Here is a 27272-nt window from a genome sequence, read left to right on the forward strand (position 1 = left end):
CACTCTGTAAAAACAAACAAGAACAGACTAAATATACCAAAGTGATAAAGGACATATGCCCTTCTGTAGTGAAGGCGGCTGCAACCTGCACTCCACAAAATAAAGTACAAAGTAGAAGGTGACTTCTTGGCAATTATTAAAAAAAATACATCCTATCCAGGAATTTAATTACTTCTCTAGATATTACCGGAACCTTTTCCACCTTAAACATTACTCACAAGTGCAGAAATTCACTTGATAGCTTATACAGTGAGGACCCTGAAGAGCTGGCTGCTGAAGGCAGACTTGTCAAGATTCAGCATTGAAAAAGTGTCAGCCTGCGTATATATTACAGAAGAACAGGGAGCAATTAGAGCTCAATATCACTTCTAAGATGTCTTAATGATATTGAATGAACCTGAACACAAAGGTGACAATCTAAACCCCTTTTATGTATGTGAGGCCACACGCAGCTTTTCCGGGATGACAAGAGGCTGTTGCCAAATGAGAGCAGCCCAAACCACCCTTTACTGGTGCGCCCTGGGAGGCTGCCAGCTCAGGCTCTGCTTCTCAGCACCAGCACCACGCTGCTCTCTGCCTGCCTGCATATTCCCACAAAGTCTCAAAAAGAAATTTTGGTAGACGTCACTTAATATTTTTTTCTCCCAGCACATTCTTATTCTAACTTTAGCAAAACAAACAAGCACACCCTACAATAAAAACACATCTTTTTAAAACATGCTTTAGCATTTTATCATTTGTTTTGATGCCTGAAATTGTCACCATGCCTTTTAGTATGTAAAAGCTGCCATGTGGGGGAAATATCCAACAAAACAGGGAGCTGAAATGCTACAAAAAATTTAAAAGCAGGATCTGACATGGCCTTTGGCTTTGCAGAAATGCACCCTGCACAGAGCTGTTCAATGGCTTTTCTAAGCAAGGAATTCTATTAAAATTTTGCAAGACATGCTCAGGCACTTTTGGTAGCACAGGATGGGATCATGTTAAGCAAACAGAGGTGACAAAACTGAACTTAGTAGGTTTTGTTTGACTTAAGATTACACGAAGCCTTATCATAACCATACTTTCTTAGCATGCACCTATTTACTTGAAATGTTTAGGAAACAAGGCTTTAAAAGTCTTAGAAATCTTTAGAAATTTTGCAAATTCTGAGATTCTAGTGAAAATAAATGATGAAAAATGATGAAAACTTACAATACTTAAGAACATGAATAATTTCAGTTCTAAGTCATATCAGAATGAAACTTCTGTTCTTGAGCTTGTTGTTAAGCCATCCTGCTCCCTTCCCCTTTAGAAGTGAGCTGTGGAGCGCCTTGTCCCATTTGTCTCTACCAGCTACTGCAGAGCTACGAGCGTTTTCAGCCCTCATGTTTCTCCTGGATCATACAACAACAAGCTTCTCAGCTCACTACACTTTTGCCAAGGAACAACTGAGCTGAAAGGAATGACAGTTGTCACTGAAAAAAAAATCCAAAACCACAAAGGACAGACCAGTTTGTACTGGAAGATTGTAAAAATTCAAAGTGGGTGGGTGCAAATCAGATCATCAGTACCCTGCATTCTCCCAGACTTAGAACGTGAGAAAGCCAGCTGCTGTCCTAACGCTTGTTTGAGATCCTTTCAGCAATGTCTACAAGGAACTGTAAGAAGGAAGAGGCAATAGGTATGCTCTGTATCGAATATCTGACGTGCTTTTGTGAACTAACTCAATAGGACTAATTGCCTAATAAGTGTTCAAAGGAAAAGGATATCACACACCATTGAAGTGTGTGATTTATCCTGATGAGAAAAGGGATGAGTACTATGACAAGTTGTCCAGCAAACTCAATATCCAGCGCGTCTGAGCCAAAGCCCAGCATGACTAGCTACACTTCCTCCTATTTACTTTGATAGATTACGGATCAAATCCCACCTATAGCCTTTGCCAATACTGACATTCTTTGAAGGATTAGTTAATCCACAAAAGGATTTCAAACAATTTAGACCGAGCTTCAAAAATGCAGACATGCTATATGCATTGAGTTAAGCTAGCTTATGAAATCTTTCTTAACCAAATCAAGACAAGTAAAAGAAACTCTAAGTACTCAACATTAATTTCACATTACAGTACCAACAAGAAGATGAGGCATCACATATGAAGATTTGCCTTATTTTTACTAGAGAAGATAGAATGAAGTTAATTTAAAAATTATAATAAAGTCATGGCTTATATCTCAAAATGACCCCGCAAATGTAAAATATTCCCTTCACTCTCAATATGCTCGTATTACATGATGACTGCATGCACTTTCTAGCATAACAACATCAAGGAACATCTCTGAAAGCTAAAAACCAAGCAGGCTTATTTCTGTTTTGGACAGTAATCCTTTGCAGCTTCTAGAGATGTGTGTCAAGATTTCTCACCTTCTCATTTCATCTATTTCATCCTCAAAATAATAAGCAATGATGAGAAGAACTGTTCAGTTCTTTTGATAGCAATATCTTGATACTGAAAGGAAAACTTTTTTTTTTTTCAAATGCACATTTCAGCTACAAAGGAGCTGCTGAAGTGCTATATCTACCAGACATACTCAACATTTCAATATTTTATTTGCTGGTTATTTTTTAGCCATTAAGTACTAGAAACATTTATATGCTCAATTGCTGCAACAAGTGGTCTTATAAAGACAGCATTTAGTTCTAATAAAACAATGGCTTTAAAAAGATGGATAGTCAAAAAGTCCTCACTTCTACGTCCATTTAAAAGCTAATAGTATACTAACCCTTTGGAATAGGGCTTCTATTCCACTAGTTTTTGTGCCTTCTTTCTAAATCAACATTATCAACCATGTTATCAGTTCTTAGCTTAAGCAGGAATTTTAACAAAGACAAAGAATCAGAATCAAAATGACTTGCTATGTGCCATAATTTATAACATAATAAAACATGTTTTGCTTAATACAAAATAAAATCTGAAGTTTCTAGATTAGAATAAGCAAACAAAGCCCAGAATTTCAAACTCAGTAATACTGGGAATAGCAAATGGCCCATTCCATAACTGTGTTCCAAGAATTCTATCTAGCAGGTTTTATCTTTTTAGTTCTGTTTCACAAAACTTTTCGTAGTAGTTCCACAGACCACCACTATCATCATGGATAATTAGAATGTCAGCTGAAAAATCACAGTAGTTGCTTTTCAGAGAAAAAAGCTAAATGACAGTAGTATTAATTCTAAAGCTTGTTTTCAGCAATGTGAAATTTACTATTTACTACTTATGTTTTGGGGTTAAAACATTAATTTAAATTACTACATTTCATTGGTATTGCAACAATCATTACATTCCCAAAAGTGTGTTTAAAATAATGCATCTTAATTAGCTAATTCTAATCACACATACAAAAAAAATGTCTATTTGTCTGATGTCAATGTAATACAAATGATGTTTCCTTTGCATTACATGAAAAGATGTCCTTTATTCAGGACATACACTCTAACCATCACAAGATTTCAGTCACAACCAGGGCAAACTCAAATGCTCTTCAGCTCTTCTGTTCTCTCTGTTGCTACCCATCAAAACCTACCTAGGAAGATAAGAAGCAGCAGAAACCCTTACTGTAAAACAAAGGTTGAGAGGGCTGTTCAGGATTCAGGCTTAGATCTTTCATTGCACTTGTCATCTACAAGAGAAACAACCAGTAAGATGAAGATTTACATGGTAGTTTTGTTTAAGGTAATTTTGCAGTTAAGGCTTTATAGTTGGTCACAATCACAAAGAGTACTGTGAGAAAATTTTAATAAAACTGAATATGCTTTCAGTAGATAAATTTGAATTAATTTAATAAAAGCACTTTGAAGGAGAAGTACCTCAGATATATTTCTTGTTGCACAGGGTTTAAACGGCTTTGAACCCGTAGGTGGAGGCTGGGAGAGCAAAGGCCCACCCACTGTAAGTGAGGAGCAGGTTCTAGACCACAAGTACAAGTCTATGGGGCCTAATGACATGCATCATGGGTCCTGAAGGAATTGGCTGATGTAGTTGCCAAGCTTCTCTCCATCATATTTGAAAAGTCCTGGCAGTCAGGAGAAGACCCTGGTGACTGGAAAAAGGGAAATATCACTGCCATTTTTTAAAAGGGTAGAAAAGAGGACCCAGGGAACTACAGACCAATGAGCCTCACCTCTGTGCCTGGCAAGATCATGGAAAAGATCCTCCTGGAAGAAATGTCAAGGCACATGCAAAACAAAGAGGTGATCTGAGACAACCAGCACCGGAACAGGTTGCCCAGAGAGACTGTGGATGCCCCATTCCTGGAAGTGTTCAAGACCAGGTTAGATGAGGCCCAGAGCAACCTGGTCTAGTGGGTGACATCCCTGCCTATGGCAGGGTGTTTGGAACTAGGTGATCCTTGAGGTCTCTTCCAACCCAAGCCATTCTATGATTCTATGACTCTAATGGTTATTTAAAGAGTTTGACAAAATTCTGTTATATTCCTACCAAAAAAAAATCATAAATAAGGTAGTTGTAAAACAGAATGCAGAGATGTTTATCCTAACCGCAAGAGTAGGATGATTTTAAACAAAACTGAAGAGATGCCTTGAAATATTCATATGAACATAGTTTGATAAGACCAGGCAAGCATAACAAAGACCACAGGATTTTCTTCAGCTATTTCCTGTCTGACTGGAGCATGCCTTTGCATCAGATGAATGTAACTGAGAATTCAGTCTTAATCATTTCCCCTTTCTTATATTTATCTTGTTCTCCTGAGTTTGCTGCTGCTGTGTTTTCTTGTGTAAGGTTTTGTACAACTTCTTAGCCTGAAGATTCCTTTTTCTTAGAGGTATCCTTTCATGAATAACGTGGAACAACAACATAACAAGGATTCTTTGTCCCTGTGGACAACAATTTAAAACCAATCAAGCTATGTTATTCTTTTAATTTAATGGTCTGTTCCTATTTCCTTTTGGTTAAGCGTAAGACATACTATGATCAAAAATGCTGGAATTATTTTTACAAAGTCTCCACAGGTTTCTCTAGAATGAAATACAACACAATGCCTTTGTGAAAATTCTTCTTTGTCCAGAAATGCACTGGTCATTTGTGTCACCTCTCTACAGAATTTGAGTGCTTGGCTCTAGATGAATATCGCACAGCTGAAATTATTCTGCTTTTACTGCTTACAGATGTATGTTTCAAAGAGTAATTCGGAGAATAAGACTAAACATTTCATAAAAATAAATAAAAAAATTAAAATCAAACTTTCCTTCATGCTTGCATATCCAATCCAAAATGAAAGCTCATCACATTTGGGTTCTCTGTGTTCCATTCAAATATTCTCTTCAATAATGCCTACAATTAGGACCATACCATGCTCATGCTTTGTATTACAGTAAGTGATTACATTTTCAGTAAGCGTAAACACCCAGCTAAGGTCAGCACTACTTTGCACTGTTAGAACTGCAGACTTCCACTAGTACAACTCCTATGTGTACATGGTTAGTACCAGGTATGTGCACTCTACAGTTTAAAATAATAACACCGTGCCCTCCAGAGCTTTCCAGTGTGTGTATGGCCTACAGGCAACTAGATTTTTTGTTGATTTAAACCAAAAGCAAGCAGAAGAATTTGAAGTACTGCATGAAAAACTGGTATGTGCAAGGAAATTCTAGTATTGGTCTGGCTGCTGTACAGGAGACCTGTGTTTTACAGTTATCTAGCTTCACTGTACTACCAAGTTACACTACTGCTGCTGGAAGTACAGTGGCATGACAGATTCTTCATCTTACTCCAGCTCCAACTCAACTTTAAAAATCAATTACATACTATCAGTTCTTGGTAGATCTGAAAGTTAGCAACATCTCATAGGAAAACTTTCCTATAAGCAGCAGCACCCTTCTGTGATTTCAACACCTTACCCACCCCTTTGATCTTCACAGACCAGCGTAGTGACTATTCAAACTTTAAAAAGCAAACAAGCAAGTAAATGCATGTCTGGCTTTACATCTAGCTTTGTGCATGACGGACAGATCCCCTTACAGGCATTTAGCTTCCATTTTCAGATGTGCTGATGGACTCATTCAAACCAATAGAAGAGGATGTTTACAGTAAGTGAGGTAAAGATGTCAAGAAAGTGCTCAAGGTTAGAGATGTCAAACCATTTAGGCTGTGCTCTATGTACAAATAAAGCATTTGAATCTCTTAATAATATTAAAGACTTACATCTGTAATTTAAAAATATACCATCATCAGAAGGTACTGATCATCACCAATCTTGCTCAAAGTAAAAAATTCGATGGATTTCTGTAAAAATTTTTCAATCCTGTTGCTACGATTTAAAAACAGAGATCAAAACCACAGCCAGTCAGCTGCCATTGCTTTTTCATTAATTAAAGCACTGGGATATATATGCCCCGCTATAGGGATACTGGACCCGAAGCAATGTTTTATTAATGATATGAACTTGCACCAGTACAGAACCACCATGGCCAGACTAGTGTGGTTATCATCTTGAATGGAGTACTATGGTGTAAACTTTGTAGTAACAAAATGTGCAGGTCATACAAAAGGACAGACTAACAGTAGTAGCAGCAAGTCACAAGAAGCCTTACTTAATGTCTTACGTTTCTCATAGGCAGAAAGAAAAAAATATATATATATATTAAAGCCAGAGCTGGATCAAGACTGTTACATCTTTGGGAGAAAAGCGAAAGTGACAAGGCAGAGAAAGAACTATGAAAATAACGGTGTCTGATCTACAAAAACAAGCTGGTACCTTAAAAAAAGCAAAGATAGCACTACAGGCAAAACAGATCTGGAGAAGATTTTATTTATTAGCTACACATTCCATTTAGGATACACATGGCTGAAGCGACAGCAGAAGAATTTTATATACCAACGAAGATTGAAGATAGTCAAGGAAGACATAATAGATAACATGTTCCAGAGATTGACCAAGCAACAAGATAACAGAAGAAAACAGGGTTTTTCTTCTTAAAACTAGATGACATCCTAGATAAATTCAGGCAAGAAGCATAGTTAGGTACTGGAGGTTCTTTCCTGGGTAAAAAGGACAGCAAGGCTACACTTCTGGCCTATAATGAAAAAAGGAAAAAAAAAAAACAAAACAAAACAAAATAAAAACCACAGATCTCTTCAATATTGTCCTTCTGTAGAATACCTACAGAAGTAACAAATAAAAAATTGAAATCATAATCAGCTGAATAGTCATTACCATCTTCTCGCATATTGCTAAAGCTTTTGCCAATGCTTTTGGATTTTAAAATGAGGGCTCCTCTTCATTTCTCAGACAGACGTCACTGACCATCTGAGGTATTCAGAATTCCCACTCAAATCCCCAATTCTATTATGGATATTGACTGATTCTGACACTGGTTTTGAGAATAAGGAATAGGTGTCAACTCCTGATTAAAAGTTTATGTATCTGAAAATTCTTTATTCAATTATTTCTTCTATTGATAATTTAACTTATCAGCGGCCAATTCCACAAATAGATTTAGCTCCTCATGTTTTTCCTTGTTTTCAATAACCAACTGTGATAGTGCTGGGAAATATACACTACATCTCACAATTTTATACTTTTCTTTCTTATGAGACACCAAGATAGAATCAATCATCTGATCAGCTGAAAACTAAGTTTTCTGTGATTCATTGGATTGAATAGATAAAAGAGTGTTCCTTTAAGATCACTTTAGACACTTTCTCAGTCCTCACACTGGATGAGGAAACAGTTGAAAATAGTCTGTTCTACAGGACAACATGGCCTGGATATGTCAGAGAGATACAAAATAGAAGGATCTAGCTGTTTCATCAGTTTTACCTACCACGGGCTCAACAGCAAGGCTAGCAGCTGTGGACGAGGCTGAACCAGAAGAGCATTCAGTCAAAGGGACAAACAAATCAGTAGCAGCTAGACATGCAATGAAAAGCAACAAACAAGAATAAAAATCAAGGAACTAAGTAGTTTCACATTTCCTGTAGGCATAATCAAGGTAAGAGGCTGAGAAAATACTTTAGAGGACGCTTGGGAAACAGAAAATGCAGCTTGCAATCAAGAGCAAGGAAACAGAAGATGTAGATCTACACATCTTGAAATACATCTCAATTTGTTTATTGCATGCCTTGATTTACTTAACGATATACTTAATGATACTGGAAAGGGACAGATAAGAATTTTCATTGTGGTTCCAGCTATCAAACCTTTGTTTTTGAACAAATCCAAAGTAACTTGTGGAGAGGTATACTGACTAAATTCCCCACTAAGGTAAAACTCCAGAACCCATCAGTGTAACAACTAATTCTCCTTAGCTCACATATGGGAAGCTTGCTAGGATGTGCTTTCCTCTGCAGCTATACAGTCCAGCAAGCTTTGGTGAGTTTTCTAAATGAACACCCAGCATCACCTATTTTTATGATGTGACATAGTTTACAGCAGGCAAATAACTGCATGTTAAGTAGTATTGAGAGATGATGATTAAAAAACAATGACACTCAACACTACAGGGCTGAATAGCCTCAAGGGTTTGGTTGTTAAGATTTATGTTGTGGGTAGGGGGCAGAATATAAAATTCCAAAGTGGCAAAAAGGGGAAAAAGAAGACCTTTCTTGTAGTCCTGCCTATATCTTCAGATATTTAGTGATATTTCAATGGCAGGATTTTGTTATACATGCAATGGATTTCATCAAGAGGAAAAATGAATACATGTGAGGTACACTAGATACTACAACCAAATTCTACCCTGCTAAAACAGTTTGGTACCAGAATGTGCCAGTGATTCTTATCTGAAATACACTGATCCCCAAGAGGCACATCAATGTATGCTTTTTTTCACCAGTGATAGGACCCGTGGGAACGGTGTCAAGCTGAGGCAGGGGAAGTTTAGGCTGGACATCAGGAAGAGGTTCTTCACTGAGAGGGTGGTCGCACACTGGAACAGGCTCCCCAGTGAAGCAGTCACTGCACCAAGCCTGTCTGAATTTAAGAAGAGATTGGACTGTGCTCTTAGTCACATGGTCTAAACTTTTGGGTAGACCTGTGCGGTACCAGGAGTTGGACTTGATGATCCTTATGGGTCCCTTCCAACTCGGGATATTCTATGATTCTATGATATGTGCTGTTATGACTTAAGCTGGGCAAAAGTATTTCTGAAAATAGCGAATTTACTAGAAAAAAGCACCTGGAGTTATTTACTTGTTACAAAATGAATTTTCTACATAGTTGGACAACAGGAAGTGTGATAGCAGAATATCAGAGAAGTCAAAATGCAGTATTTGACATCTCCTCACACACTACAAAAATTCACTATAAAGTACAGTATACAACGTTCTGTATTTACAGAACTGGAAGTGAACTTTGCTCAAATCTGCATTTAGGATAGTCAAGACTAACATTCAGCTTCCCTCACAAGTTCCACATTTGCTCCAAAAAGTTCAGTCTACACACTGCATGCAAGTACCACAACACCAGCGTGTTGTGAAGTATCCTAGGACATGTTCTTCTTTCTCCTGGTGAATCTGTTCCACCTGTAAGCAGCTCATAAACATTCAGTGAGACAGTAACAAATCTTTTATTATTGTCAAATGTTACATGACAACACTATAGTCTATGTTGAACTGAGTATAAAATAAGTGGAACCCTCCAGAAGCCCCAAACACTATTTACAATGTTTTTTTTCCCCGTACCTTCTAACAGCACAGAAGGAAATGCACACTTGTCTTCTGCCTCCAGAAATGGTCCCTACATTAATTTTCATACAAATCAAAACCCCTGAGATAATGAATAATAACAGACAACAAAAAATGTACATAATTAGCAACTTCTTAAATCTTTACTTCAGAGCTAAGTACAGAGCTTCAAGGCTAAGTAGCCCTTCAGGGCTAAAAAAAAAAATAAAATGTTTTTGCTCAATTTAAGGTACTCAAAATTAGAAAAATAGCTTGCAAGTGTTAGATCGAAACATTTTAGAAATTTGACCTGAAAACAATTTCAGAATCATCCTGCCCTGTTGCCACAGCATGCAGTCCTGAATCATAAGACCAACATCTCCCCTAATGAGCACTTGCCAGAGCAACTTGGTCATGGGTTACCTAGAAAAATTCCAGTCTAGAGCATAATTGAACAAAGGTGCATGTGACTGTTAGAAAGAATAATGAGTTTTATTCAGACCTGAGCAAGGGCTGTCTCCCTGGAGCTCCATAATCCCAGTCCTGGACAAGCAATAGGGCATAGTTGTGGTGTCCAGTGTGACAGGGTCATGGTGTATAAGGAGTACCACAAGGCAAACAGCTGCCTTTTTTTTTTTTTAGGCTGTATGTCTAACCACATACGGGCGCTTCTGTTAGGGGAAGGCTTGCCCCTACACACAAAAAAAAAAAACAACCTACAGTTTAACAGTTTTTCATCAGGATAACACTGAACAACAATCTACATCAGTACACAAAGACACTACAAACAGCTTTATTCCGGCTGCTGTGATTGCAGAGCATTTGTTTTCTGATAACACACACTGCTGTTTTAAATAGATTTTTTTAAACCCCATTTATTTAAATATACTCACATTGCTATGTAAATATATATGGCCTACAAGTCATAGGATTTTGTTCTTAAGACGTTTCTTTTTTTTTTTTTTGCTAAGATTAATCATGACAGCTTTGCTGCTTTTCCCAACTACAAAATACACTAGAGAAATTAAAAACGTGCGCTCCATTTATGTCAAAGAAATATGGCATGTAGTTACTGAGCACTTATTAGACCTGTGGAAGTGCTGCACAAAGAGCTGTCCCTCAGGTTTACAGAGCAAACAGACTTAAGCATATACAAGCCTCCACACACCTCATGCCTTTCCTGCAGTTGCCACATCTATTCCCTGATGTCTGTGATCCAGGGATTGTGCATGACAAAGCTGTCTTTTCATCACATTCTTTGGAACAAAAACAGGCTTACTTATTATTGCTATCTTATGCTGATCTGCCAAACCCTAAGCCAAGGTTTGTATGCCTGCCCAGTTACAAAAGTCCTTGAAGACCACTGAGTACTGACTTACACAATCGCATTTCTAAATTTAAACCTTCCAACTTATTCCTAGCAATGCACTTCAGACTTCTAAAACTCACTTCTTTATTGTCTGGTAACTTCTTGTAGTATTGATATCCATTATTCTTAAACCTTCACAACAGTTTTGCTCACCACTACCTGTTACAGCTCTCCATGCCATTCAATGACCTGCATATTTGAATTATGCACCAACATACTGGCCCCTTTTCAATCCATTCGGTGGGTACGGAATGGAGGTCTTACATTTAAACCACAAATCGATGGGACATTTCAAAAGGCAACACGAAATATTTATTATCTATTTTACAGGGTTTGTGTATTTGCCTCTTAACAATAATTTAATAGCAGCATATAAAATTCAGCTTTTGGAAATAATTCATAATATTCTGAAAGGATTTTAGTTCACATTCCAGAGTAACTCAAATCTCAAGCTTGACTTCATACTGAAGCCTGAACACCCTCCCTCTGCTCTGAAATCCTATGAAGTCTTCCCATTCTAGACCCTCCTCACGCACGAAACTCTTCTCAGCACGAGTGGTTCAGCAAGCAGCTCACAAAGCTGTCATCAGTAATAGGGCTGACAAACCACTGGGGCCAGTGGCAGCCACAGCATCCGTGACAAAACATCCCAGATCTTACTTGTGGCAACAGCTGTTGAGATCTCTCAAACAAGGGTTTCCTAGTGACCAATATTATTTGCTTCTATTCAGACAGGCTTTACAGCCAAATAAGCAGCTCACCGTGATCTTTCACATTAAAGGGCCAACAGCTATTATTTTCCCATAACTGCCTGAATGGAATGCAATACAACATGCTACCAACGAATTGCTAGCAATCATCTGATATATGACCCCACAGCACTCTAATGATCTATCCATCATTCAAAATCAATTCAGGAGATATGCCGGCTTTTCAATGAGGTACAAAAGCCACATATATGAGCCACATGAAAGTTGTAAGTAAACAGCTAAAAGCACTGGCTTCTACCTTCCCCCCACCAATTTTTTTTTTTGTTTTTCCTCTCTTAAGTCATAGATGAACTTAACCCCCAATTCAACCACATCACCTTTAACAATCACAACCTGTAGAGTGGAGGAAATACCAACTCTGTGAAAAGACTTTAGAGGTATTCTATCCATTAATGAACTTCTCAACAGCCTACTATGATGGGAACGATCAGTATTCGTCCCTTTTTATTGCAAGAAAAATAGAACTGAGGAACTAAAAATCTACCCAGTATATGGCTAAATAAAGAAATTTAGGGATTTCTACTCTCAAGAAGTATTTGAGTACAGAGAATAAAATAAAGCCGGAATCACCACATACCCTCAGTGCTCTTTGCTTTTTAAAGTGTGAATGCTGACCAAAGATTGCATCCTACTAAGCAGCAATGAACAGAGGAAGTTAATACTGACTGAAGAGATTTTTGGTGGAAGAATTATTAGATGTTTAGTCAGCTCAGCTATGTCAGGCAGAAGTGTGACTATTATCTCATTTCAAACCAGCATAACTGTTCTAACATGCTAACCAGACTTCAGATATCTACCCTTTTAAAAGGTGTTAGCATTTAATTCCTCTGATAATGCAATATTCTTACTATTGGTGTAAAAAGGTGCTACCATTAAGGTCCGCTTACCTTATTGTTTTTCAGGTGTGCATAAAACACAATGAGATGGCCAGCACAGAAGTGGCCTAACAATATATTATCACACTTTTCTGTATGGTGGTATTTTTAGCCAGCAACACATCATTTCTGTCTGCAAAAGATACTGAGTATAGCGTTCAGCACTCCTGTCCAACAAAACTCTTCCCTATAAATCTGTTCCATTATGTGACTAGTGAAAACACTATTACAATACTTCATAACACCAATATTTTTCAGCAATATATTCTCATGTCAAAAATACTGAAGATGCACAACTTCAGCTCATCAAATAGAATCCATCAATAAAGAATCTTGGTTAGAAATCCAATTTATTTCATGCATCAGCTGAACACTGATGGAAAAGTGATTCACCTGTATGAATACGCCATTTATTTTGTTGTACATAAGAAAATAGAGTAAAACTAATTCTAACCAAAAACTATATATTCTTTTGCTTAGACATCGAATTGTCCACTGATTGGAACTAAAAATTCCTACTAGTTCTGCCTTCTGTGCGTCTATGAAAACATATGCTATTATAACTAAGCTGCAAGATGCACAGACTGGTTGTTAAAATGTTCCATTTTTTCACAGATCTTGATCTAGTGAGAATTGCACTGTTTTCGGCAAAAAATGGGGAGTAGCACTCTACATTATGAAAACAGGCCTCTGTGTAACTTAAGAGTACAACCCAATTTCCACCACAAGTTCACACTGCTAACATGAATGTATCAAAATACTCATCTTTGATTCAAAACGAGTTACCAAAGACTTTCTTCTCCCAGGTCAAGTTTTTCTTTACCCACGGTACCACAGCAGAGGTGGGGGAGCAGGACATCAAGAACTGCTGGGGTCTCGCTGGGAAGAGAATGACTCCATCTGATCAGCCTTTTCAGTGCACCTCTTCTACTATGTTAGCTGGGAATCACTGAAACTAAAAGTCTGCATTTCTTGTCAGTGTAACTGGGAAGCTGCATTTTCATGGGGTTACTGCTCAAGTACTTTGGTTGAGTTACTTCTAATTGCAACACTTCTGTCCTGTGGAATACACTGAGGCCATGGTGGTGGATCCAAGTTCACCTCCACTTGATTGCTGAAGCTGACAGGAGTCCCTCACCTCCTCTTACAGCTCAGCCTCAACGGGCCAAAGCGTTTCAATGACAGCAAGTGTTACAGAAATGAAAAAACTGTGACAAATTCCCAAATGCCAGGACAATGACACACAGATGTCCACAGCCATATCACATAAATACTGTACAAAAAAAGCCACCCACTACTTTCAGGAAAGTCTGTGATGAGGCAAGCAATGCTCCAGGGCTTGCCACCTGGGAAGCAGCAGGGCAGCTCTCCTCTGAGAGGGTCTCTCCGCTTAGGTAAACATAGTTGGATGTGTTAATCAGCCCCATCTGAGGCTACGTTTTTAAAGGCTAGAGAAGTGCTTTTGTATTTCTACTTTATCTTGCCAAGTGGCACCTTGAAACAGACAGAATAATTGTTATTTTACTCATCTACCCTAGGGCAATATACGAGATAGAATTATTTTCAATAACAGAAGAAGCTCAGCAGCACATTTCAACATGACTAGATTTAGAGACAGTGGTTAAGATGACCAGGAAATGTATGTCTGAACTAAGAGGTAAATAAATACCAAAGATTTTGGTCACAAGTGGCTATTTTGAATAAATCAGCTCCACCTAGCAGATAAAACTTCACAATATCAAAAAGCCCCAAAGATTTTGAGTAAACCCCTAAGTCAACATTTAGGCACTAATGATATCCCTTAGTTTTATTTTATTTTTCCAGTTACATTTGTATATTACATTTTTAAAAATTCAGAGTTAATATCAAAGACTCGGGAAAAATGTTTTCTTCAGAGAAGTGTTTTGCATCACACATTAGGGCATACGTGCTCTTGTCTCTGGATATCCTATGCTTCACTTGAATCCAGGTCACACAGGATATCACTGTAATCTCTCTTCCTTTTTAACTGTCAAATCACTGTACGAGAAATTTAGTTTTAATGGTCTGTAGTAACTAATTTGCCATTGCTTTCTACTGCAGTAACATATAAACGCACCTATCATGCGATACTGCAGCTGCTGGTACAAGTTTTTTCAGAGCTCAAATAAAATCTCTTGGGAGTAACAAAATGGAATAATAGATTTTAACCATGGCAAAAAGAAAATGTATGGTAGACACAGTACCGATGTGTCCTTGTGGGAATGCTAGGAAAGACACATATGTAGACTCTACTGAGGCAAGTTTTACTTATCGATGTAATTCAGAAATATATCATCTGTTAGAGATGGTACGCAGTTACCATTTCTAGTTTTTCTACCTAAAATTCCTTGTTTTCCCCATCATTGTGCAAGTTATTCAAGTATTCTTTCATTTTAACACTAACAAAGGATTTATTTTTCTTTCAGCTACAGCCCCAAATCATGCATTGCTTTTCTTGATGGCTTAGTAAAACCAAGGGAATTAATATAGGTTAATGCTGTGTTATCCAATGTTTCATCTTTCCTAGACTAGAGTTTCCCCATCCCTCCCCCCCCCAAAAAAAAAGTTGTTTATTCCACCATAGTTAAAGTTTTCTATCACTGAAGAAACAATACAAAAAGTAGACATTACAAAATCTTTGTTACAAACATACTAATTCCACACCCTGATTCCATGGTATTTCAAGCAGACTAGCACTAAAATTGAGTACTCTTGTTCTACATTAAAATGACCAGTAGCAACAAGATAAATAATCTCTCCAAATTTTGCAAGAGCTAGGTGTAGTGAAGCTGCACACTAGTTAACATACATGATCGCATCCTTTCTGCAGAGAATACCAGTTACATTTCCTTGATTTAAATTACAGTGCTCTTGACATGATGATCCCAAAGCTCATCATACTCAGCTGCAGTAGACAACTTCCCCAGTTATTTTTTTTTTTCCTAAAGCAGTTCCACTAGGATGAAAAGATCACATCTCCTAAACATAACTCAAGTACTGAGATTTGCACAGAGGACTATGGGATTCTCACCTCTCCTTCACTTCAGTCAAGCACTGGCAAAGCTGGACACCAGCATGGGTAAATGCTCCAGCAGCAGCTGATAGCACTGAGACCGTGGCCTCCAAAATGTATTTTACTAAACCTTGTAACACCACGACTTTTTTTTTTTCCTTTTCCAAGGGGCAACTATCCACACACAGAACAACTTTCATTTATGCTTCCTTCAGAGTCCACACGCCAAGTAACATAGAAAGATATATTTCTTTGTATTTTAAAAATGCTTCTTTGCTTTGTTTTTAAACATGCATGCTTTTATTCCAAATATTACTAACAGATATTAATTCCTTTATTTTAAACCATTTCTTTTTCTTATTTAGATTGTAACCTCCCAATCTCCTTTAAAACACACTTGTCTAAATTTATAGGACTTGCCATAGGACTACAAATCAGCGAGACACAAAAATTTCCTTTACCTTACTCTATGAAATTTACTGCTTTGTCTCCAGGAAGTCTTGAAACGTTGCATGATAAATGGTTCATGACTTAATGGCATTTTAACATACCACAAGGGTTCAAGCTGAAGGTTTGAAGCATTGCTGAGCCAGCCCATGGCTGCATTAAAGATTTAGTAATTCAGAGCTGTAAACCAGTTTATTCATTTCTCAGTCGTAAGTTAAGCACCGATGCCTTGTGCTTTGGAGTAAAACACCAAAGCTAATAATTTTCATTTTATCGTCTGAGCTGTTTATCTGGTGCTTACATGTAAAATCGCAATCAAATTCATTTCAAAAAGTTCAAGGAAATGGAATAAGATAGTTTGAAAAATCAGCATGTTTTCTAGTGAAGCTGAAATCTTTCCAGCCTCTCAAAAGGAGTGTGTTTTGCTTTACTTCAAGTCCAACCATTCATTTTCCATTTGAGCAAACTGCAAATATAGAAACATTTAACAAGAATGAGCATTCATAGCACTGTGATCCTGCTAGCTAGCTACAAATTATACAAAACATATGAAACAAAATATGAAAATGGTTTGGGAGCCACGCACACTTTGTCATCCTCTTGCTGCAAGTGGTCAAAAAAAAACAACAACAACTAAAACTCTATGCTAAGTTAACTCCTGTCGAACTTCACTGTGTTAACAGTATTAACACAGCCACTATTCCCAAATCGTGATAAGTAAGACAAACCTACCAATACCCAGAGCTAGCACAGATGACAACTGTGAATTGCTTAAGGTCTACAGCCCAGGTGTAAGGTTGAATGATAGCTATGGAAAAGAAGGATGGATTTTGATTACAAGAGAAACCCATGCACACTGTCCTCTTCTGCTGGAGTTGTCTGGACAGTTCATTTAGTATCTTGGTAATTCAGATCCTACATCTGCAAATGGGCTTTCTGAGATATAAAATGCAGGCTGTGTAGACACATAAAACAACATTAAGAGAAGCTAGCTCTTATGGCAATGAGTTTATATAAGTACCATGAATCAGATATATTGATATTTACCACTATTACCATTCTAAAGATTTGAAAAGAGATTACATACATACGAGAATGCCTCATCTTCCATTATTCTCTGATTAAGATGTGATAAGCGTTACAGAGAAACAAGACAGTCAAAGATCGGTGCATTATTTTGCCTTGTATGTATGTTCAAAACGTTCTGTGATTTATATGGCTGAGAGTCACTGGGTTTTCCAGGAGGATCTGAAACAACTAGGAGATAAATTAATGCAAACCCCTCTGCATACAATTAACCTGAACAAGTCAAATCCTTACTGACTTCTAGATGATCCAACAGAATCTGTGATCCAATTCACATGTTAAGAAACAAAAGACTACTAAAATTCCCTCCGTACTAATTATTAAAAAAAAAACACACTTAAATTTAGCATTTAAATTCACAAAATGCTAACCTGTACCTTTAGAGTGTGAAGATCTGAGATGTATTCACAAAATATTTCGTCTAAATTAAATTTATACTGAAGCACGACTTTGTGAACACAAAGTCATCTATGAACAACACAACTGACAAGACTGACTGAAACATGCCAACCAGCACCAAAAAAAAAAATATGAAAAAAAAACAGAATCTACCTGCCCCCACCAGGACAGCAGTTACCACATGAATTCCTATGTGATTATGCTACTAAAGCAAGCAGGCACCATTTTCTTTGAACTTGTAAGCATTATTACAAAATGCACCACAATGCAGCCACATAAAAGTGCTTATTTATGCCATAATGTGCTTACATACTGAGACAAAGCACACTAAGGTAAATGAAACTTCTTTGATTCTAAATGGCATCAGAGCATGGATGAAATAGAAGCATACTAAAAATCAGGAAAGTTGAGGAAGTCATCATAGAAATACTAACACATCACAAAAGATTAACTACATTTTAGATGTGCACTGACATTCAACTATGAGACTGTTTTGTCTCATGAGCATTATCACTGGCCACAAGATAAAAATAACGCAGAAAAAAAATTTGCTTGAAATTGAAAAATATAACTTCACTCCTTTGTTGCTTTAACTTTCATTCCTAGTGATAAATTACATAGCAGAATCATCTGCCCACTTTCCTATATATAGAAACATACACCTACATGAAACTAAATGATGCATTTTACATATACAAACAAAACCACCAGTTATGTGCAGCTGCACCATAAGCATTAGTAGGAATAAAAAATGGTTATTTCAAAGACAGTACCTATTTCAAAAACTTGACAAATGTTTATTTAGTAATAAGTCATAAATTGTGTAACATGCTGAAATATATGACAGCATATATTACTGCACCTACAAAAAAAAAAAAGGAAACAGGAGCAAAACTGGAAGTAAATCTCCTGCTAGAGAATTTGGTAGAGTATCTGTGTGGATGTGGTGTTTTAAGTGTCATGCTCTCAAATATTGTTTGTGGGTAGAACCACGACAAACATGTCATACCTGGCACCTCAGCAGCTGTGGGTACATTAGCCTTTGGAAATTAGAAACTGAAGTTCTACCAGAAAAGAAAATGTTGTTAGAATATTACCTTGGGCCCACCTTTGAACGAATAATACTAATCACCTGAAAGAAGGCTAATTTCAAAGACTCTTTCACATGTGTGGAAGAACACACTCCTTCAATATGTATCAACCCACTCGTATAAGACAGCCCATTATTTTTTTATTTTTAAATCTGAATGGCCTTTCCATCTGCTATCTGTCATGGTGTTGCCTGGGACTGAGATAATTTTTCTTTGTAGAGGCTCACACAATGCCATGCTCTGTATTTTTGATGAAAATGGTGGTGATAACATCGTGATGTTTCAGCTGTTGCAGAGCAGTGCTCATCCAGAGCCAAGGACCTGTCAGCTTCTGGTGCTGCCCCACCAGTGGGGTACCTGGGGGTGCCCCAGATACAGGGACGGGAAACGTCCAGGACAGATGGCCTGGGCTGGCCAAAGGGGTGTCCCATAGCATGGGGCCTTGTGCTCACTTGTAATGCTGGGGTAAAGAAGGAGAGCTTGCGAATGAAGGCAGCAGAATCCAAATTTTGAGCTTTATAAAAAACACTAGTGTTTAATTGCACTGTTGCTGTCCTCCTAAATTGTCTATGGGACAGAAAACTTGTCCTTAGTACTTAAACAATGCAGAAAGTCCTGCTATTTTTCTGCTTTTTTAAATGCATAGATACTTTAGCAAAGCAGTCATATATACCACACACCTTTGTTTAGCTCACTGTCATTTAAAAAAAAAAAAAAAGCTACTAACTTTCTCTATCTGGAAAAGCTGTCAGCGTACAAGCAGAAAGAAAGTAGCCTGACACTCCTCTGTGAAAGGGTCACTGTTTACAAAGCAAATTTAGTTTCTTACTCACTTCAGTGGTTATTACTGGTCACTAAGAGCATGGAAGTGCTGAAGCAGGAGGCTGCGCTGGCTGCACATCCACGAGGAACAACGGGCAGCTGTGGCAACTGCATGGGTAGAGCTGTTTTCATATTATAACCCTGAGAACATTTTGCAGTGAAGAATTCAGGTCTGGTACGATAGGGTAAAAGGGCAGTTATAAGTTTGGTTCTGCCTGGAAACAAGAACTATGGGACAGAAATAAGAGAGAAAAACAGGACTGAATACTAATGAAACTGTGATAACGGAATACGACCAAGAGTGTTACTAAAAACTACTCTTACCTTCTGAAGATGGTTTCAGATTTAACAATGAAAATCACCGAACAGAAATCAAGTTTTATTGTTGAAGAAAGCATCCGATTATCACACACCTTGGCAAAACTTTATTTATTTATTTATTTATTTTGCCACCAATGGTGTCTCTAATTCTTTCACTTGTGGTGTTACTGAAAAAAATAAAAGATGAAAAAACACAATAAAACATTGTAGAAGTCAAGGAACTCTTCATAACAGCTCATTTCACATTATCTTTATCATAACATGCTAGGAAAGCAGACCATTAATACTCTGCAAATAGGGCTGGGTGCTGTTTTATTACAGGACGCTGTTCTAATTGTCCTTGCTGCCAGAGCAATCATTCATATTGGAAAGCACTTAGCCCAAGACTAAGAGGCAGTTGCTCTACCAAGAACTGTGAAAGGTTTCCTTAATATGTTTCTTTTAAACAAAGTACTTCGATGAGCTAATGTGTAGCAGATGTTTCTGAATTACCCCAGAGAACAGAAGACCTATTTCATCATTATGTGAAATAAGATATTACCCAAGGCAAAGGCTGGTAATAACATTTTCCCACAGGATTCCTGTTGCTATTAGGGATATTATCTTACCCTAAATATAACAAGATTTTGATTTTCATAAACGAAGTACACAAATTTGCTAGAAGGCAATAGCAAAGACATAAAAGCACCTTTGAAAAATCAATAAGTTTCCTCATAGTTTGCAACCTGCAATGGTTTCCGTAAGTTCTTTGAACAATTTCCGTAACTCTAACAATTTCCAAACTCAAAAGGATTTTTTTTTTTTCTAATTTCATAGAATGGCTTGGGTTGGAAGGGACCTCAGAGATCATCTAGTTCCAACAACCCTGCCATAGGCAGGGACGCCACCCACTAGATCAGGTTGCTCAGGGCCTCATCTAACCTGGTGTTGAACACCTCCAGGGATGGGGCATCCACAGCTTCTCTGGGCAACCTGTTTCAGGGCCTCAGCACCCTCTGAGTGAAAATTTTCTTTCTAACCTCTAATCTAAATCTCCCCTCTTTTAGTTTAAAAACGTTCCCCCTTGTCCTGTCATTATCTACCTGAGTAAAGAGTCCTTTTCCATCCTTTTTATAAGACCCCTTTAAGTATTGAAAGGTTGCAATGAGGTCACCCAGGAGCCTTCTATTCTGTAGACTGAACAGCCCCAACTCTCTCAACCTTTCTTCATAGGAGGGGTGTTCCAGCCCCTTGATCGTCTTAGTGGCCCTCCTCTGGATCCATTTAACAGCTTCCCCATCCTTCTTGTGCTGGGGCCTCCAGACCTGGACGCAGGACTCCAAGTGGGGCCTCTCAAGGGCAGAGTAGAGGGGGACAATCACCTCCCTTGACCTGCTGGCTACTTCTCTTTTGATGCAGCCCAGGATGCAGTTGGCCTTCTGGGCTGCAAGCATGCACTGCTGGCTCATGTCAAGCCTTTTGTCCACCAGAACCCCCAAGTCCTCCTCTGCAGGGCTGATCTCAATGAGTTCTTCACACAGTCTGTACTCATGGCTGGGATTGCCCTGGCCCAAGTGCAGCACCTTGCACCTGGTGTTGGACCTTGTTGAACCTCATTAGGTTCACGTGGGCCCACTTCTCAAGCTTGTCCAGGTCCCTCTGGATGGCATCCCTTCCTTCTATTGTATCAACCACACCACTCAGCATGGTGTCACCTACAAACTTGCTGAGGGTGCGCTCGATCACACTGTTTATGTTACTGATGAAGATATAAACAGTACTGGTTCCAGAACAGACCCCTGAGGTACACCACTTGTCACCGGCCTCCACTTAGACATAGAGCCATTGACCACCTCTCTCTGGGTGTGACCTTCAAGCCAACTCTTTATCCACTCCTTATCCACTCATCAAATCCATCTCTCTCCAATTTGGAGACCAGGTTGTCATGTGGTTTGCTCTGACCTTAGTCATTCCAAAGAAACTCTCAAAACTGCCATACTTTATTCCACAAGTCTCTTAACCTTCCTATCCTATGAGTATATCCAGTTAACTATTTAGTCCAAATAGCACAGCTATTTTTGATGCTGGATTGTGTGGGAAATCCAATGAGAATTCCATGTCCAGACTGGTTGATGTGAAGGAGAAAAAGACCATAGGAATTCTGAGTCAGCAGTATGAACACTTCTACTAAGGACCACGTCTTTGTTAAAAGATGGCAGCTCCACATGAGGGTACTGCCAAGTCAGCCAGCTTCTCTGTAACAGCTCCAATAAATTCATTTAAAAATTCTATGTAGGAGAAACTGATCCTCCCTTCCTAGCTGTAATGCAGAGATAATTTAAATCCACCTTGAGTAACCAAATGAGCTATGCTATTCCCTTCCTTTCCTGAGCACTTGCCCAGCAGTCTGCTGAGAAAGGCAGGCAGTTGGTGTGTGGTCATTTCCACACAGACGACATTACAGTCACAGCAATTCACGCACCCCATGAGTGGGTCACAGCTCAGGAACAAGAACCCACCAGAACCGTGAAGATGATTACCTCACTTCATTCCATTTATACTGAGCAAGTCTGATGCAGCAGACAATGCCACCAAGCAATTATCCTTTAAAAAGGGACGAAGCATAGCAATGAATACATCTATGATCTATATAAATCAGCCTTTATAGCTTTTATTTCATACTTAATCTCTAAACAGTCAACAGTAACTTTTTGCAATGTCACAGAGGATCTCTGAAGTTCTTTTCTCAAGGCCAAGCTTCTCGTGAGGCTGTGACTGTATACTTGTTTTGCAGGTCCAACATCAAGAAGTAGATTTGGGCTAGACAGCGCTAATATATGCTCATTTAAACTAGATATTTCAATCCACTTAGAAAACTGGTATTTAGAAAAACAAACACTGTGATGAGGCAAGCCTACAACCAAACCATAATACCCATCAATATAAAACATCATTTGTAAAGGAGAGGTACACAGAGTACTGATTTTTCCTGGGCCTCAAAACCCTGCTTTGCTTGGGCACCTAGGTCATTATCTGCTCTTCCATTTACTTGCAAATATAATTTGAGTGGATTCTGATCCTTAAAGCTATCAAAGCCCATGGAAGCATTTTGAGTCTGTAAGAGATTTCCTGGGGGATTTAAAACATAAAAACTTCATTCAAGAACTAGAACAGAAAGCCATTTCCCTCTTTTCTAAACGACTAGAAAAATATTTATTATTAATATAGCTTAAATACTTAAATGTTCTATGTCCATAAAATATGAGAAAGTATCATCCAGTATAGGGTAAAGAGAGTATTCAAGAAAAATACACTACTGCCAGATAACTATTTATGATGCAATGTTCTACTCTACATTTTCTGGGACATTAATACAATACAGAAGAACAATTGCTGCTATATCCCTGCAGGAAAGTTTGTATGAAGATCACAGCTCTGTTTTTATTTCTTTCTGCTCAACTGAAACCAACAAATCCACTTTTTTTAGACACTTTTTCAGCTGAAAATATGAAAAACAAAGTGACATTCCCATTCCTATATTAATGGCTTCACATTTTTGAACAAGCATTTCTAAATTTTAATTTTTCAATGTTTCAATGCATTATTTATATTTACCCACTTGAAATCCTCCCTCTCTCCTATCCTAGCATTTTCCTAAAACAAAGGAAAGTAATACTTCAGGAAGTTATTTTGTATTTCTAATAAAAAAGCATTTCCATATTAAAAATCCAGTAAACACCAGCATTTACAGCAACCATAACAGAGCATATGGTTTCAAGGGAATATTCATTGTTACAGTGAAAAATTAATGAACAAGTTACCACTAGAACCACATAAGCTAAAATCTTTCTTTGAACAATGACAAACTTATGACAACATAGTCCAGTCTCATTGCTATTGCACACATAAATGTTGATAAAGATCCGATAGGATTTTTATGAGGAGCACTGACAAATGTGAAAAAGGTGCTTAAATTTTATAAACACCATCTATTTATTGCATGGCTTATGAAATACATTTCTTTTATGTTCCCTCAGACTGGTTTTGAAACTCAACGATCCTTTGAATCATTATTTCCATAGCATATAAAGGCTTAAAAATATAAACATGCAGAAACAAACACGTACTGCTTTTCCTTCATTTTAAGGTCTTAAAAAAACATTCACTCCATGGGATCAACTGTTTTATGCATTGTTAGAATCATAGAAACACAAGGTTGGAAAGGACCTACAAGATCATCTTGTCCAACCATCCTCCTATCACCAATACTACCCACTAAGCTACTAAATTGTATCTCATAGCACCTTGTCCAGGCACTTCTTGAACATCACAAGGGATGGTGACTCCACCACCTCCCTGGGCAAGCCATTCCAGTGCCTGACCACTCTTTGAGAGAAAAAGTTTTTCCTGATATCTAATCTAAATCTCCCCAGGCACAACTTGTGGCCATTTCCTCAAGTCCTATCATTAGATATCTGAGAGAAGAGGCCAAACCCCTCCTCATAACAACCTCCCTTCAGGAAGTTGTAGACAGCAATGAGGTCTCCCCTGAGCCTCCTCTTCTCCAGACTACACAATCCCAGTTCCCTCAGACACTCCTCACAAGACTTGTTCTCCAGACCCCTCACCAGTTTTGTTGCCCTTCTCTGGACATGCTCCAGTGCCTTGATGTCTTTCTTGTCTTGAGGGGCCCAAAACTGAACACAGTACTCAAGGTGCGGCCTCACCAAAGCTGAGTACAGGGGGACGATCACCTCCCTGGTCCTGCTGTCTACACTACTTCTAACATGGGCCAGGATGCCATTGGCCTTCTTGGCCACCTGGGCACACTGCCGGCTCATGTTCAGCCAAGCATCAACCAACCATTCTGCCCCAAGCCTATAGCGTTGCATGGGGTTATTGTGTCCAAAGTGCAGGACCTGGCACCTGGCCTGGTTAACCCTCATCCCATTCGCCTCAGCCCAACAGTCAAGCCTGTCCAGATCCCTCTGAAGGGCCACCCTACCCTCAGGCAGATCAACACTACCTCCCAACTTGGTGTCATCTGCAAACTTCCTGAGGGTACACTCAATCCCCTCATCTAGGTCATCAATAAAGATAGGCCCCAGTACCGACCCCTGGGGGACATCACTTGTAACGGGGCACCAGCTGGACTTAACTCCATTAACCCCTACCCACTGGGCACGGCCCTCCAGCCAGTTCTTTACCTAAAGAAGAGTATACCTGTCCAGGCCATGTGTAGTCATTTTCTCCAGAAGAATACTGTGGGAGACCGTATCAAAGGCTTTGCTGAAGTCTAAGTAGACTACATCAACAGCCCTTCCCTCATCTACCAGTCTGGTCACATGATCATAGAAGGAAATGAGGTTGGACAAGCACGACCTGCCTTTTGTGAACCCGTGCTGGCTGGGCCTAACCCCCTGGATGCCATGCAAGTGCTGTGTGATCTCACCCAAGATTATTTGCTCCATAACTTTCCCTGGAACTGAAGTCAGGCTGACAGACCTGTAGTTCCCCGGGTCCTCCTTACGGCCCTTCTTGTAGATGGGAGTCACATTGGCAAGCCTCCAGTCCTCTGGGACCTCTCCAAATAACCAGGAATGCTGATAGATGGTGGAAAGCAGCTTGGCAATTGCTTCCGTCAGCTCCCTCAGCACCCTAGGGTGGAGCTTGTCTGGTCCCCTGGACTTATGACATTCTAGATGGAGGAGCAGATTTCTTAACTGTCTCTTCCTGGATCACAGGGGGATTCTCTACCTGAATCACAGGGGATGTCCAGGTTAGGGAGTAAAGTACCCTGAGGATAACTGATCTGACTATTAAAGACAGATGTAAAGAAGGTGTTGAGAACCTCAGCCTTATCCTCAATGATCACATTTCCTGCTGCATCAAGTAAAAGATGGAAATTTTCCTTGGTTCTTCTCTTGCTGTTAATATATCTGTAAAAGGATTTCTTGTTCTCTTTTACTGCAGTGGCCAATCTGAGTTCAAGCTGGGCTTTTGCCTTTCTAACTTCCTCTCTGCATATCTCAGCAACTTCCTTGTAATCGCCCCAAGTTGCCTGTCCTTTCTTCCAGCAGACGTACACTCTTTTTCTCCCGGAATCTCAATAGAAGTTACCAGTTCGTCCATGCCGGTCTTCTTCCCCTCCAGCTCGCCTTACAGGACACAGGAACGGCCTGCTCTTGTGCCTTTAAAATTTCCTTCTTGAGGAGCGTCCAGGCTTACTGGGTCCCTTTGCCCTTCAGGAGTCACTCCCAAGGGACCCCTGCAACAAGTGTCCTGAATAGGTCAAAGTCCGCCCTCCGAAAGTTCAAGACAGCAGTTTTGCCTGTTACCCTTCTGACATCACCAAGGATAGAAAACTCTACAATTTCATGGTCACTCTGCCCAAGACAGTCCCCAGCTTTCACATCTGCCAGTAGTCCTTCTCTGCTAGTGAAGAGCAGGTCTAGTGGGGCACCTCCCCTGGTAGGCCCTCAAACCAGCTGTGTCAGGAAGCTATCTTCCACACACTTTAAAAACCTCCTGGACTGTTAGTATCATCAAAAACAAGTATGTCAGCATTTTAATATAAATGTACAAATAAAATTAAGTGAAAACAGCCAATTTCATGCCAACTAAATATACTGAGGGTTGCAAACCTCTTAGAATAGGGTTTTCTGTAGGGAAGAGGCAGGTTATATGTAACAGAAAATCTTTAGGATTTTTTTTTTTCCAAATTTTTGTTGAAATTCGAAATACTTATCTTTAGATCTAAATTAAAAAGTTTTCCCAAATTCTAGAATATTAAAAAAAAATAGCTTTGTTTAGTTCCAGGTATGATCACATTTGCTCGTAATTAAGAATCATATTCACATACTGAAACTACCTGAGGAGAGATTTGTTTAGCACTGTTAAAAATCCCAGCACAATTATATATTATTTTAGGTACTACAGTGCTGTATTTTATTGAAATTTCTCTAATATTATGACACCAAACTGTGTGGTGGGGCCAACCCACTGGAGGGAAGGGATACCACCCAGAGGGACCTGGGCAGGCCTGAGGGTGGGCCTGTGGGAACCTCATGGGGGTCAACAAGGCCCTAGGTCAGGGCAACCCCAAGCACAAAACACAGGCTGGGTGGAGAGCAGCCCTGGGAGAAGGACCTGGGGGTGCTGGTGGATGAGAAGCTCGACATGAGCCAGCAATGCGTGCTTGTGGCCCAGAAAGCCACCCGTACCCTGGGCTGCACCAACAGCAGCCCAGCCAGCAGGGCAAGGGAGTGGATTCTCCTCTCTGCTCTGTTTTTGTGGGGCCCCACCTGCAGTGCTGCGTTCAGCTTTGGGGCCCCCAGTGTAAGGAAGGCATGGACCCATTGGAGCAAGTCCTGAGAAGGCCACAAGGATGATCAGAGGGCTGGGGCACCTCTCTTATG

The 27272-nt window shown here is 39.2% G+C and overlaps 1 protein-coding gene across 3 annotated transcripts in view; it reads right to left on the minus strand.

The window, feature by feature from the left end:
* The window catches only part of CLSTN2 (calsyntenin 2), a 342914-nt gene that overhangs the window by 272798 nt on the left and 42844 nt on the right, over positions 1 to 27272 (minus strand). Inside the window, exons 1-2 of one of the 3 annotated variants that reach the window (XM_083849246.1) lie at positions 19879 to 20031; positions 19566 to 19782 (exon numbers count right to left, since the gene is read on the minus strand). The exons of the other annotated variants lie outside the window; for them this stretch is intronic. Coding sequence (XP_083705372.1) covers position 19566 — 1 coding nt within the window. The 5' untranslated portion in view covers positions 19567 to 19782; positions 19879 to 20031. Of the gene's footprint in view, positions 1 to 19565; positions 19783 to 19878; positions 20032 to 27272 lie in introns of those variants that run through there. 3 annotated transcript variants of the gene reach the window in all.

This window comes from Anser anser, assembly GCF_964211835.1.
Source record: "Anser anser genome assembly, chromosome: 9".
NCBI classification, from domain to species: Eukaryota; Metazoa; Chordata; class Aves; order Anseriformes; family Anatidae; genus Anser; species Anser anser.